The 13,106-nt window shown below is 46.1% G+C and overlaps 1 protein-coding gene across 1 annotated transcript in view; it reads right to left on the reverse strand.

Annotated features, from left to right (window-relative positions):
* The window catches only part of LOC143941279 (vomeronasal type-2 receptor 26-like), an 82,766-nt gene that overhangs the window by 50,221 nt on the left and 19,439 nt on the right, over positions 1 to 13,106 (reverse strand). Inside the window, exon 4 of the mRNA XM_077463316.1 lies at positions 4,404 to 5,186. Coding sequence (XP_077319442.1) covers positions 4,404 to 5,186 — 783 coding nt within the window. The remainder of the gene's footprint in view (positions 1 to 4,403; positions 5,187 to 13,106) is intronic.

A 13,106-nucleotide genomic window follows, 5' to 3' on the forward strand; every position in this document is an offset into this window, starting at 1 on the left:
TGTGACATACATACCGATATGTCATTCAGTATGTTTGAGATCCTTGAGGAGATCGAGTGGGTGAGTTAAAGAATGGAAAGATAGATCTGGGTGTCATCGGTGTAGAGGTGGCATTGATAGCCATGGGAGGTTATCAACTGGCCCAGGGAAGAGGTATAGAATGAGAATAGGAGGGACACAAGGACGGAGCCTTGGGGTAATCCCAACAGAGTGTGGAAGAGGAGTGGAGGAGATTGCGTTGTAAGTGACACTGAAAGTGTGCTGAGATAGGTAGGAGTAGAACCAGAATAAAGCAGAATCACAGAGGCCAAGGGAGTGTAGTTTGCTGAGGAGGAGCAGGTGGTCAACTGTGTCGAAGGCAGCAGAGAGGTCTAAGAGTATGAGTATGGAGTAATGGCCATTGGTTTTAGCAGTTAGTAGGTCATTGGTGAGTTTTAGTAGGGCAGTTTCAGTGGAATGTTGTGGATGGAAGCCATACTGTAGGGGGTCAAGAGGGTTTTTGTCCATGAGGTAGCAACTCATTCGGTCATGGGCAAAGCGTTGGATGAGAATGTAGGCAAATGGGAGCAGGGAGATGGGTCTTAAGTTACTCAAACAGGTGAGATATAGAGAGGGTTTTTTTTAAGTATGGGGGTAACCAGTGCATGTTTGAGCAAGGAAGTAAAGGTGCCGGAGGAGAGGGAGAGGATGAAGAAGATGTGGGTTAGGGAGTTTAGGATAGAGTGGGAAGGTGGTCGCAGTAATTGTGAAGGGACAGGGTCCAGGGCAAAGGTGGTGAGCTGGGCCATGGAGAGGAGTTTATCAACTTCATCAGTGGTAACTGGGCAGAATGAGGAGAGAATTGAGTTTGGTGTTGGACCTGATATGTTGGGTAGGGGAAGAAGTTGAATGCTGGATATCTCCTTGCGAATTGTGTCAATTTTGCTTTTGAAATGGTTGGTAATCTGTTGCGCGGTAAGCAAGTTGGTGGGTGGGGGCAGTGGGGGGTGAAGTAAGGAATTAAGGGTAGAAAAGAGTTGATGGGGTTTGGATGGAAGGGTTTTGATGAATGTTGAAGTAGGTTTGTTTAGCAGTGTGGAGGCAGAAGTTGTTTTTGAGCAGGGCAGATTTGTAGAGGGTAAAGTCTTGCAGGGACTTAGATTTATGACATGCTTGCTCAAGAGCACGGCTGTGTCTCTTGAGACTTCTGGTGTCATCTGTTTGCCAGGGTTGTAAAAGATGGGGCCTGGTCCTGCATGTAGAAAGAGGAGCAAGTATGTCTAGGGAGGGTTACAACGTGTTGTTTTAGATGGAAGTGGTTAGGTTTGGGCAGGACAAGGGTGTGATTTTGTCATAAAGGCCATCAGTAGCAGAATAAAGAAGGAAAGGGTTGAGGCTGCAAAGTTTTCTGCGGGTAGTCATTTGTAGGTTGGCAGCATCGGAGGTAGGAGACAAGGAGAGTGTGAAACAGATAAAGTTGTGATCAGAGAGAGGAAAGGGGGTGTTAGAGAGATTGCAGGGAATGCAGCAATGGGAGAATACGAGGTTGAGAATATTGCTGTTGGAGTGAGTGTTGGATTGTGTCCATTGTGTTAGGTTAAAAGAGGAGGTTATGTTGAGCAGTTGAGAAGTGGTTGCAGTATTAACATTGATTGGAATGTTAAAGTCACCTAGGATGATGGCAGGTACTTCAGATGAGAGAAAGTAAGGTAGCAATGCAGAGAAGTCATCCAGAAAGCGTGACACTGGTCCAGGAGGCCGATAAATTAATGCAACCCTCAGACAAGCTAGAGAGAAAAGACTAATGCAGCACACTTTGAAAGAGCAGGGGGAAAGAGAGGGAGATGCGGGAAGAACCTGGAAGGTGCATTGTGGGGAGAGGAGAAGTCTGACACCACCTCCTTTTCGTCCACTGGGTCTGGTGGAGTGAGTCCAAAGGAGGCCACTGTGGAACAGGGCAGCTGGAGAGGTAGTGTCAAATTCCTGGAGCCAGATTTTGGTAATAGTAAATAGATTAAGGTATTTAGAGAGGAAAAGGTCATTGACAGAAGTTAGTTTGTTGAAGACTGAGCGGGCATTCCAGATGGCACATGGAAGAGGGGGGCCGACTTGTGGAATCAGGGGAATTGGGATGAGAAGGTGGGAGTTAAAACTACTGTTGTAGGAGGTAAACAGCCAATTTTGGGGGTGGGAATTGGTTGTGGGAGGACTGGGGTTTGGTGCAATGTCCCCACACATTAGCAGTAGTAGGAGGATTAGGGAGGTAAGGCAGGAGTGGGATTTATAGGAGGGCAGTGGAGTATAAGTGGTGATACTGTGTGGGCTTAGAATGATCAGGAGTTGATAAGTACAGTAATATTGAGTGGTCAGAAGAGAGGGAGATATGTACAGGTTGGGGGCTGGAGAGGGGGGGGTAAAGAAATTAGAAATTGAGGAGAGAGGATGTTATAGCAAAGATTTGTCATGGTTATGCAATAGAGTTCGTCTGCTTACCTGTCTCCATGTGTTCATCTCTAGAGACCAGCCGACCCTCACCTGACTGCTTTTGTAATCCATCTTCTGGCATGGCTCCACCCTAGCTCCTATCAGAGAACTCTATATTAATCTGTGCACTGCAGACCAACCCTGCGGATCAACCTTTGTGTGTTAGCTTCCTGTTACCTGCCGTGTGCTCTGCTGTTGTTCCGTTACCGACCTTGGCATGTCCTTGACTATCTCTGTTTGCCTGTGATCCTGACCTTTTGGTGTGTCCCTGACTATTCCTGTCTGCTTGTGACCCTGACCTTGGCTTTGTCCCTCACCATCCCCATCCTGTTGCCTACTGTGGGTGTGAGCTGGGGGACCCTGGGGGTCGCGACCTGGAGCCAGTTGCAGCCAAGTCCATCCTCACCACTAGAGGCTCTGGTGAACACATGCTGGCTCTTAGACTCCGCACCCCAGGGAATCTTACGCTCTAACCCCGGTGGGATCCATCTTGGTGTTCTGGCGGCCCTGCCTTCCTATCACCTTGACCCCCGTCCGCAGCAGTCAGCCGTAGGGTTCACAAGCTTGTGGTGCACTCCTGATCCCTATGGTGTGCATCTGTCACCTCGCCTCAAGGTGACCTGACAAGATTAGTGTGAGCATGTTGAAGAGTGAGGAGATGGGAATAGAAGGAAGGCTAAGGAAAGTTAGAGGATGAAAAATTATTTATCTATATTCAAAACCTGTGTAGTGCTGGTACTCCTAACAATTAAAATGTAGTTTTTGCCCAAAACTCCAATGAGTTTTGGGACTAATTGTGCTAAATTGTACTTTGGCATCAGTTTGGCTGGGCTGTATAGAAGTTCTGCCTGGTCATAGGTGGGGTTGTACACCTGTGGGAGGCTATAGAACGCAGTCTGGTTTGACGCATTAGGTATCAATCTCTATCTCGGAACCAATCAGTGGGCGCATTTATCTCACTACGTAATCCGAGAAGGGGTACTTAAGGTGCTGAAGTCACATGGTTCCGGGTTCTGGTCCAGAAGTTGTTGCTGACTCCATGGTCCTGGTTATCCTGACCAGCCCCCAGGGGCCCTCATGGCCTGGGGTGTGGATCCATCCATTTCTTAGCCTCAGAACTGGCTAGTCCGAGGCACAGTAACTGGAAGGAGGATTCTACAGTGTTCCGGTGCCGTCTCATTTTGGAGAGGCCTAGAAACTCTACACGTGACCAGGGGAGGACTCTTCGGTAAAAGATACACGCACAAGGCTGGCTGCTCGGTAAGAGCCTGGAAGCTGAGCTGCCATGGACATTGATTGAATCCACAATTCTTACAGTATCGCAGGACCGGCTGAAAGATTCTGGTATGGTAAGAAAAGTTCCTACTTCTACCGTTCCAGTTGTAACTACGTTTCCAACCAAGTCTGTGTGAGAGACTTTGAAAAGCTAGAATTACCTGTTGGCTGCTAAACCCAAAACTTAAGGATTTATCCAACAGTTAAAGAGTCCAATTGTGAGCGGCTGTTCCCTGGACTGTGTACATAGAGAGAGACTTTTATTGAAGTCAGCAGTTCCAAGCACCTGAGCTAAATTCTACCCCGATACCCTCTATTCCCAACTTAGAGACTGAGTTTGTTCAACCGTTTTATGCAAAATAAAAATCCTAACAAGGAATTCAAATGTCGGTCTCTACAGTTACTGGGTTATCAACCCTGGGAACCCCTAGACAAGGACAAAAAGTACGAGCTGGAGGAGGTAATCAGTAAGCCCAGAAAAAATCAGCAGCTCCGTCCGGGGTTAGTGCTACACCTGTATAGAGAAATCAAAGATTTTGGGGGATTGATGTTTTCCTGATTGCCCAGGAAATTAGATGGAGGGTGAAGATAGCTGTCTATTCACATAATTATTATATAATATAGGATAGGATCATAGTAATATAAACACTTATTATCCAACTTACTCTGTGCTGGAATCCATTTTGTTCAGATTTATTTTTCTTCATGTACATCCAGTGTAGAGCATTGGCCAGAATATTTACAGCCCTGTATGCATAGAAAGGTAGAGATGTATAATAATCAAATGCCTTCCAATATTTTACACCTCTACAAGGTTTTGCAGAAATGTTATAAAACAAATTAAAAAAGTCATTTTTCCGTGGGTGAGGGGAAAGGCATGAAAACAAAGAAATCCAAATATCTTCCAGTATTGGGTCAGTAAGGCAGCGGGAGAAGGTGACACCATATTCGGGATTATGGAATTGTACGTATACTTTTTGTGCCCACAGAAATATGAAGCTGCAGTTGATGGCTGTTAAGTCCTCATTTATTTTACTACTTATCTTACTCCATGAAGGCGGGAAAATAAATGTAATATTTTCTAAAGCAGAGGGTATGAGCTGAGAAAAGTAATAAAAGTGCGATGTGAAAGTTTCACACACTATGACAACTTTAGCTTTTGACTTACTAATAATTATCAATCCCTCAGTATCATGTACAATATCTAGTGTCAGTTTAATGATATAATCTACGCAGATTCCATGTTGGCTCAATATTTTACTCAGTTCTTGGGACTCATCATCACTGCTGCCATCATCTGATAGTATTATTCCAACCCAGTTCCACCCAAAATACTGCAAAAATTTTATAATAGCTGCATAACGGATCCGATTGTCTGGTGTCATGTGAAATAAAGTTGGATACAATTTTCCATCACTCAGGCGAATATCAGTGACTCGATAACTGACCTGGTTGACATGTTGGGAAATATTTTAATGAGATATTATTATTTAGACAATGAAAAAATTGAAATTAGAAATACAATTTATAAATGATGGACCAAGGTCTCTTCATCATATACTGTTCTAATAAAAAAAGTAATACTTGTCAGAATTTAAATCATAGAGATTATTACTGTATTTATTGGCATATAACACTCACTTTTTCACCATGAAAATTGGGTGCGAAAAGCACGTGCCTGTTATACACTGATACTTCAATGTTAGCTGCCTTGGAGGGGACAGGGAGGGGGACGAGACGATCACCGTCAGATTACATACAGTGAGAATCTCCTGTTTACTTGGCGGCCTCTGTAATAGGAAGTCCCATCTCCTGGACCGCCATTGGACCACTGTTCTATCTATCATAGGAGATCCTCACTGTATGTAATCTGTCGGCGCTCATCCTGCCCCCCCTCCCTGTCCCCTCTAGGCTGCAGATGGGCATCGATCAGGCTGCACTGATGGCAATGGTGAGGCTTCTGCATTTATGGCAATGGTGAGGCTGCATTGATGTGGACTGATGAGGCTGCATTGATGGCACTTGTGAGGCTGCAGATGGGCATTGATCAGGCTGCATTGATGGCAAGGGTGGGGCTGCAGGTGGACACCGACCCTTATTTTGCTTCAAAGTTCCTTATTTAAAATGTAATTTATTTCTTGAAACGTAACTCTTAAAATGAATGTGCATGTTATACGCTGATAAATACAGTCATTTTTTTTCTTTATATACAGTGCCTTCCACATGTTATCATGTTACAACTAAAAGTGTAAATGTATTTTATTGGGATTTTATGTGATAGACCAACACAAAGTGGCACATAATTGTAAAGTGAAAGGAAAATGATAAATGGTTTTCAAAAATGTTTACAAATACATAGCTGAAAAGTGTGGGGTACATTTGTATTCAGCCCCCTTTACTCTGATACCCCTAACTAAAATCTAGTGGAGCCAATGAAATCAAATAGAATCCATATGTGTGTAATTTAATCTCAGTATAATTATAGCTGTTCTGTGAAGCCCTCCAGAGGTGGTTCTCGCCATGCAAGCTTAAACCATGAATTATGGTTTGCGATAATGGCACTAACCTTCTGTCCACCCTTCGAAAGGGAAAGTTGACACATGTGTCATAGCCTCAATTTGGTGGTGCAGCGTTTCAGGTACCCAGACAGGCCAGATGAGTCTGTAGCCAATACAGGCAGTCATACACAGCCAGTGTTCAGTTGACTGAAATTCAGCAGAAATTCCACCTGCCTGTAAACTGCCTGATTTGTGACATGCCGTCAGGTGGAACTCAACTTTGGCAATGCTGCAGCAGTTGAACATGCAACAGAGGGGTGTCAACAAGTGCCTGTGTGAGTATGGCCTCACAGCCTCAGGGCAGCTCAGCTTTTTTTCCCCATGCCAATGGCTGCTGATAAAGAATGCATACACTGTACTGTCACCAGTTGAGGAGGCCACAAGGATTGTGAGCCATGACAATGCATGCATCATTGACACAATCCCTCTTGTGTTCCTGCTGGAGCATACTATGCGTGATATTACGGACAGGCAGAGCAACGGCAGGATGAGGAGGACTTCCTTTACTCTCAAGGCACACTTTATGCCGACACTATTCTTGCAATGGCACAGAACACACCAGAGGAGAGAGAGGAGGATTCTAGCAGTTTTGGATGCATAGAAGCAGAGGAAGACATTCGTCAAACCTTAAGAGATAGTTTTCAGTACCCAGAAACCTTGGGAGTAGTACGTGGCTGGGAGGAGGCAGTTCCACACACGTTAATCCTCAGTGACCTTGAGGACTCTACTTCTCATACCTCTGCAAACATGCAGTGCATGGGCTTCTTTATTCTTCAAAGCCTGCAAAAGTCCCCTAGAATATGTGGCATATAGGATAAGGATCCTTATTGGTTGGCAACCCTCCTTGACTACTGTTACCAGAGGAAAGTCATCCTGCCCTCGCAGAGGGAGCAGAGGATAAAACATCTCAAGGACACCTTAAAGAGTATTTTATGTACAGTAACACTTTACAAGACTCTGGTAGGTTATAGTTCCATGGAAAAGCTAGTTTTGAGGCTTCTGTTGGTCAAAGGAGGAGCAGTGGAGAAGGGGGCTGCCTCAGTGATGCATTTACATTTTTTTTTGTCTTTGGCTCCCAGGGCTTGTTAGCTTCAAGATGCCATCTACAGCATCTGCATCATATGGTGGAAGAATATCTAGGGGCAAAACAGACATGGAGAGCTTTCCATTAGATGATTCACTGGGTTACTGGGTCATGAGAATAGACCGTCTGACCAGAACTTGACCAGTATGACATTGAGCTGTTTGGCTGCCCTGCATCCACCATGCTTTCTGAATGGTCATTCAGTGATGTTGGAGGTTTTGTGACAGATAAAAGAGCACACCTGTCCACAGATTTCATTGATTGTCTGACATTTGTTAAAATAAATCAGTCCTGGATTAGCAGCAGAGATATTCTGTCAGTTCTGCAGGGGCAGGCTGAGAGGTGGTTGATGCCACACCAGCTTAAGCCAAGAATGGTGATTTGCGACAATGGCACCAAACTCCTCTCCACCCTCCAACAGGGACAACTGACCCATGTGCCCTGTGTGGCTCATGTCCTTAACTTGGTGGTGCAGCGGTTCTTGGGCAGGTACCTGGGCTTACAGGATGTTCTGAGGCAGGCCAGGAAAGTCTGTGTGCATTTCCGCTGGTCATATAATGCCAGTGCTCGGCTGGCTGAGCTCCAAAAGGAATTGAACCTGCCCAAGAACTGCCTAATCTGTGACATGCCCACCAGGTGGAACTCAACGTTGGTCATGCTGTAGTGGCACACAGCAGAGGGCCATCAATGAGTACCTGTGTAATTACAGCACCAGGACAGGCTCAGGGGAGCTCGGTTTTTTTCCACACACCAGTGGGCCATGCTCAGGGATGCATGCACTGTCCTGTCACCATTTGAGGAGGCCACGAGGATGGTGAGCAGTGACAGTGCATGCATCAGTGACACTGTACCTCTTGTCCACCTGTTGGAGCACATACTCCGTGGAATAATGGGCAGGGCACTAGAGGAAGGACAGAAGCAGCAAGAGGAGGACTTCCTTGCCTCTCAAGGCCCCCTTTATCCAGACAGTGTTTCTGCTGGCCCGCCGATCACACAGGAAGAGGAGGAGGAGGAGGAGGAGGATTGTGTCAGCATAGAGGTGGAGCCTGGCACTCAGAATTAGCAGCAGTCTTTTAGGGATGATTTATAGTCCCAAGAAACCTGTGGACTTGTACGTGGCTGGGAGGAGGTGGCTGCGGATCATGTCTACTCCAGACCGAATGCCTCAGCTAACCTACGCTGCATGGCCTCCCTGATCCTGCAAAGCCTGCAGAAGGATCCTTATATTCAGGGGATCAAGGAGAGGGATCATTACTGGCTGGCAACTCTCCTTGATCCACGGTACAAGGGTAAGGTTGCGGATCTTATCTTGCCATCGCAGAGGGAGCAGAGGATGAGACATCTCCGGGAGGCCTTGCAGAAAGGTCTGTGAAATGCGTTCCAGAGACTGGGAGGTTACAAATTCCTGGTCCTGGACAATGTGTTGCTGAGGCTTCGGTCCAGAAGGAGCGGTGAAGAAGGTGGCCGTCTGGCCGTTGCGTTCAGACAATTTTTTAGTCCGCAGCCCCAAGGTATGATCGGCTCCAGCAACCATCACCAGCGTATGATTTACAGGAATACCTAGGAGCAAGGCCAATCCTCTGGGTTACTGGGTCTTGAGGATGGATCACTGGCCAGAGCTTGCACAGTGTGCAGTTGAGCTACTGGCCTGTCCTGCATCCAGCATTCTTTCGAAATGCACATTCAGTGCTGCTGGAGGCTTTGTAACCGATCACAGGGTGCGTACCACCGAATACACCGACAGTTTATCAACTGACCTTCATAAAGATGAATCAGTCTTGGATCACCACCAGCTACCAAGCACCTGAAGCTGATGTAACCAAATATTTTTTTTTTAAATGTCTCATCCCTTCAAGACTGCCTATGCTGATGCTGAGTGACTATACTGTTATGCTGACTGACTATCCTCTTCCTCCTCAATTATCCTGTTGATAGCTTGGAAGAGCATTTTTGGTTATGGCGCTACCACCAGTGGCTAAGGCCCAATTTTTCAATCCTGTTTAACAGGGGCATGTAATTACAATTTTTGATGCGATACTTTGCAGCAGGGCTCATTCCTGCACTCAAACTAGAGTATCTGTGAGGGTTGCAGTGTCGTGGCACCAGCACCAGTGCCTAAGGCCCAATTTTTCAGCCCCTGTTTAACAGGGGCGTGTAATTACAATTTTTAATGCAATATTTTGAAGTAGGGTTCATTGCTGCGCTTAACTACAATATTTGTGAGTGGTTGCAGTGTTGGGGCACCAGCACCAGTGCCTAAGGCCCAATTTTTAAGCCCCTGTTTAACAGGGTTGTGTAATTACAATTTTTAATGCAATATTTTGCAGGAGGGTTCGTTGCTGCTCTCAACTACAATATTTGTGAGTAGTTGCAGTGTTGTGGCACCAGCACAGGTGCCTAAGGCCTAAGTTTTCAGCCCCTGTTTAAAAGGGGCGTATAAGTACAATTTTTGATGCAATACTTTGCAGCAGGGCTCATTCCTGCGCTCCAACTAGAGTATCTGTGAGGGGTTGCTGTGTCGTGGCACCAGCACCGGTGGCTAAGGCCCAATTTTTCAGCCCCTGTTTAACAGGGGCTTGTAATTACAATTTGTGATGCAATACTTTGCAGAAGGGCTCATTCCTGCACTCAAACTAGAGTATCTGTGAGGGGTTACAGTGTCGAGGCAGCAGCACCAGTGCCTAAGGCCCAATTTTTTAGGCCCTGTTTAACAGGGTCGTGTAATTACAATTTTTGATGCAATATTTTGCAGTAGAGTTCGTTGCTGCACTCAACTACAATATTTGTGAGTGGTTGCAGTGTTATGGCACCAGTACCAGTGCCTAAGGCCCAATTTTTAAGCCCCTGTTTAACAGGGGCGTGTAATTACAATTTTTGATGCAATATTTTGCAGCAGGGCTCATTCCTGCACTTTAGCTAGAGTATCTGTGAGAGGTTGCAGTGTTGTGGCACCAGCACCAGTGCCTAAGGCCCACTTTTTCTGCCCCTGTTTAACAGGGGCGTGTAATTACAATTTTTGATGCAATACTTTGCAGCAGGGCTCATTTCTGCACTCCATCTAGAGTATCTGTGAGGGGTTGCAATGTCTTGGCACCAGCACCAGTGGCTAAGGCCCACTTTTTCAGCCCCTGTTTAACAAGGGCATGTAATTACAATTTTTGATTCAATACTTTGTAGCAGGGCTCATTCCTACTCTCCAACTAGAGTTTCTCTGAGGTGTTGCAGTGTTGTGGCACCAGTGCCTAAGGCCCAATTTTTCAGCCCCTGTTTAACAGGTGCATGTAATTACAATTCTGGATATAATATTTCACAGTAGGACCCAATCTAGTGCCCACCGAGAGATTTACCGAGATTTAAAGGAATGTTTCACTTTTTTTCACTTTAAGCGGCATTAAAATCAGTGCTCCCGAAAAAATGTCAGTTTTTAAAACTTTTTTGCATTGATACATGTCCCCTGGGGCAGGAGCCAGGTCCCCAAACCCTTTTTATGACAATAACTTGCATATTAGCCTTTAAAATTAGCACTTTTGATTTCGAACATTCGAGTCCCATAGACTTTAATGGTTCTAAAATTTGTGCAAATTTTCGGTCCGTTCGCAGGTTCTGGTGTTTGAACCGGGGGGGGGGGGGTGTTCAGCTCATCCCTAGCGCTGATGAGGCGGCACTGATGGGCACTTATAGGCTGCATTAATGGGCACTGATGAGATTGCACTCATGGACACTGATGAGACGGCACTTAAGGACACTGATGAGGCGGCACTTATGAACACTATTAGGTGGCACTGATGAGGAGGCACGAATATGCCGGCTTATGGCCACCAATATATGGCACTGATGGGTGGCACTGTTGGGCACTGGGCACAGATAGGCAGCACTGGTGGGCACAGATAGGTAGCCGTGGTGGGCACAGATAGGCAGCACTGGTGGGCCAAAATTGGTGGCACGGATAGGCGGAACTGATGGGAACTTATAGTCATTGATGGGTGGCATTCATGAGCAGCAGTGATGAGCATTGATGGGCAGCAGTGATGGGCATTGATGGGCAGCACTGATAGCCAGCACTAAATGGTATCAGTAATGGCCACTGATTGATGGCACTTGTGGGCACAGATTGCTGGCACAGATTGGTGGCATTTGTGGGCACAGTTTGGTGGCAATTGTGGGCACTGGTTGGCACTGATTGCTGGGAAAGGTGGGCAATCATTTCTGGCACTGGTGGGCCTTTAATTGTAATCAGGGCACTGATGATCAGTGCCCTGATTACATACCTAGCTGTCCCCTGTGAGGAGATGCCGCTGATCAGCTCTCCTCACACTCTGTCAGTGTGAGGCGAGGAGTGCCGATTACCAGCATCTCTGTGTTTACATGTGACTGACTGTGATTGGACACAGCGATCACATGGTTAAAGAGCCCCCTGGGGTGTGCAAGAGAAGTCTTTCTGGGAAGCCATCATATGACGTCCACCCAGAATGAGAGCTGCACCGCCCAGCCATCATTTGACGGTGGGCTGGCGGCAAGTGGTTAAATAGGGAGATATAAGGCAGGCTGGACAGGAAGTAGCAAGAAGGAAGGTATATTTACCATCGGTGAAGCCGGTGACGCCAATAGATGCAAGTCAGTGCAGCAAGAGCAGAGCACAAGCTTTTGGATCCACAGGTGCCAGCAGGCCTGCATCAACAAAAGGTAAAAAATGTATGCAACCAGTAAGACACAGATCAGCTCCACAGCTGTGACACACCACCAGCACCCAAAGACCAAATTTTCGGCAACTGTTTGACCGAGGCATCAATTTTCAATTTTTTTACAGCTAGCCAATTCTTGCTTTCATCAAGAGTACATCTAGAAGGTTACAGGGTGAAGGCACCACCAACACCCAAAGACCAATTTTTCTGCAACTATTTGAATGAGGTATCAAATTATTTTTTTTACAGCTAGCCAATTCTTGCTTAATCAAGAGTACCTGTAAAATGTTATGCGGTGAACGCTCCACCAACACCTGAAGACCAATTTTTCTTCAACTGTTTGACAGGGGCATCAGATTTATTTTTTTTAGCATCAAGGCCAATTCTTGCTTTCATCAAGAGTACCTCTAGAAGATTACGGTGTATCGCCAACACCCAAAGACCAATTTTTCCACAACTGTTTGACAGGGGCATCAAATTACATTTTTTTACAACAAGGTCAACTCTTGTTTTTTTCATCAAGAGTACCTCAATAGAGGCACCACGAACACCCAAAGCCCAATTTTTCTGCACCTTTTACTTCTATTCAAAGTATGCAAAAGAGACACCAGACCTAAAAAAAGTGTTAATCTTGGCCTGAGTGTACTTTAACCACTTGCCAACCACCGCATGTACATTTACGTTGGCAGAATGGCACGGTTGGGAAAATGGGCGTACAGGTAGATCCCTTTGAATTTGCTGCCGTGTGGTCATGTGTGTGCCAGCGGCGGGTCGAAGGCAACCCTGCCAGGAGCTCCATGAGTCGAATTGTTGGTCCTGCGGACTCGATCGCAGTGGGGATACCCACAATTGTCTCATGGAGCTGAACAATGAGGAGATGCTAATTTAAACAAACATCTCCTTGTTCTGCCTAGTGACACTGTCACTGATCATAGCTCCCTGAGATTGGGAGCTATGATCAGTGAAGTGTCGTTCATAGCCCATCCCCCTAACCGTTAGAAACACTCCCTAGGACACACGTAACCCCTCCCTAGCCCCCTAGTT

The sequence above is a fragment of the Lithobates pipiens genome, unplaced genomic scaffold (assembly GCF_037356315.1).
Source record: "Lithobates pipiens isolate NorthernLeopardFrog02 unplaced genomic scaffold, aLitPip1_a1.2 Scaffold_3, whole genome shotgun sequence".
Taxonomy (NCBI): domain Eukaryota; kingdom Metazoa; phylum Chordata; class Amphibia; order Anura; family Ranidae; genus Lithobates; species Lithobates pipiens.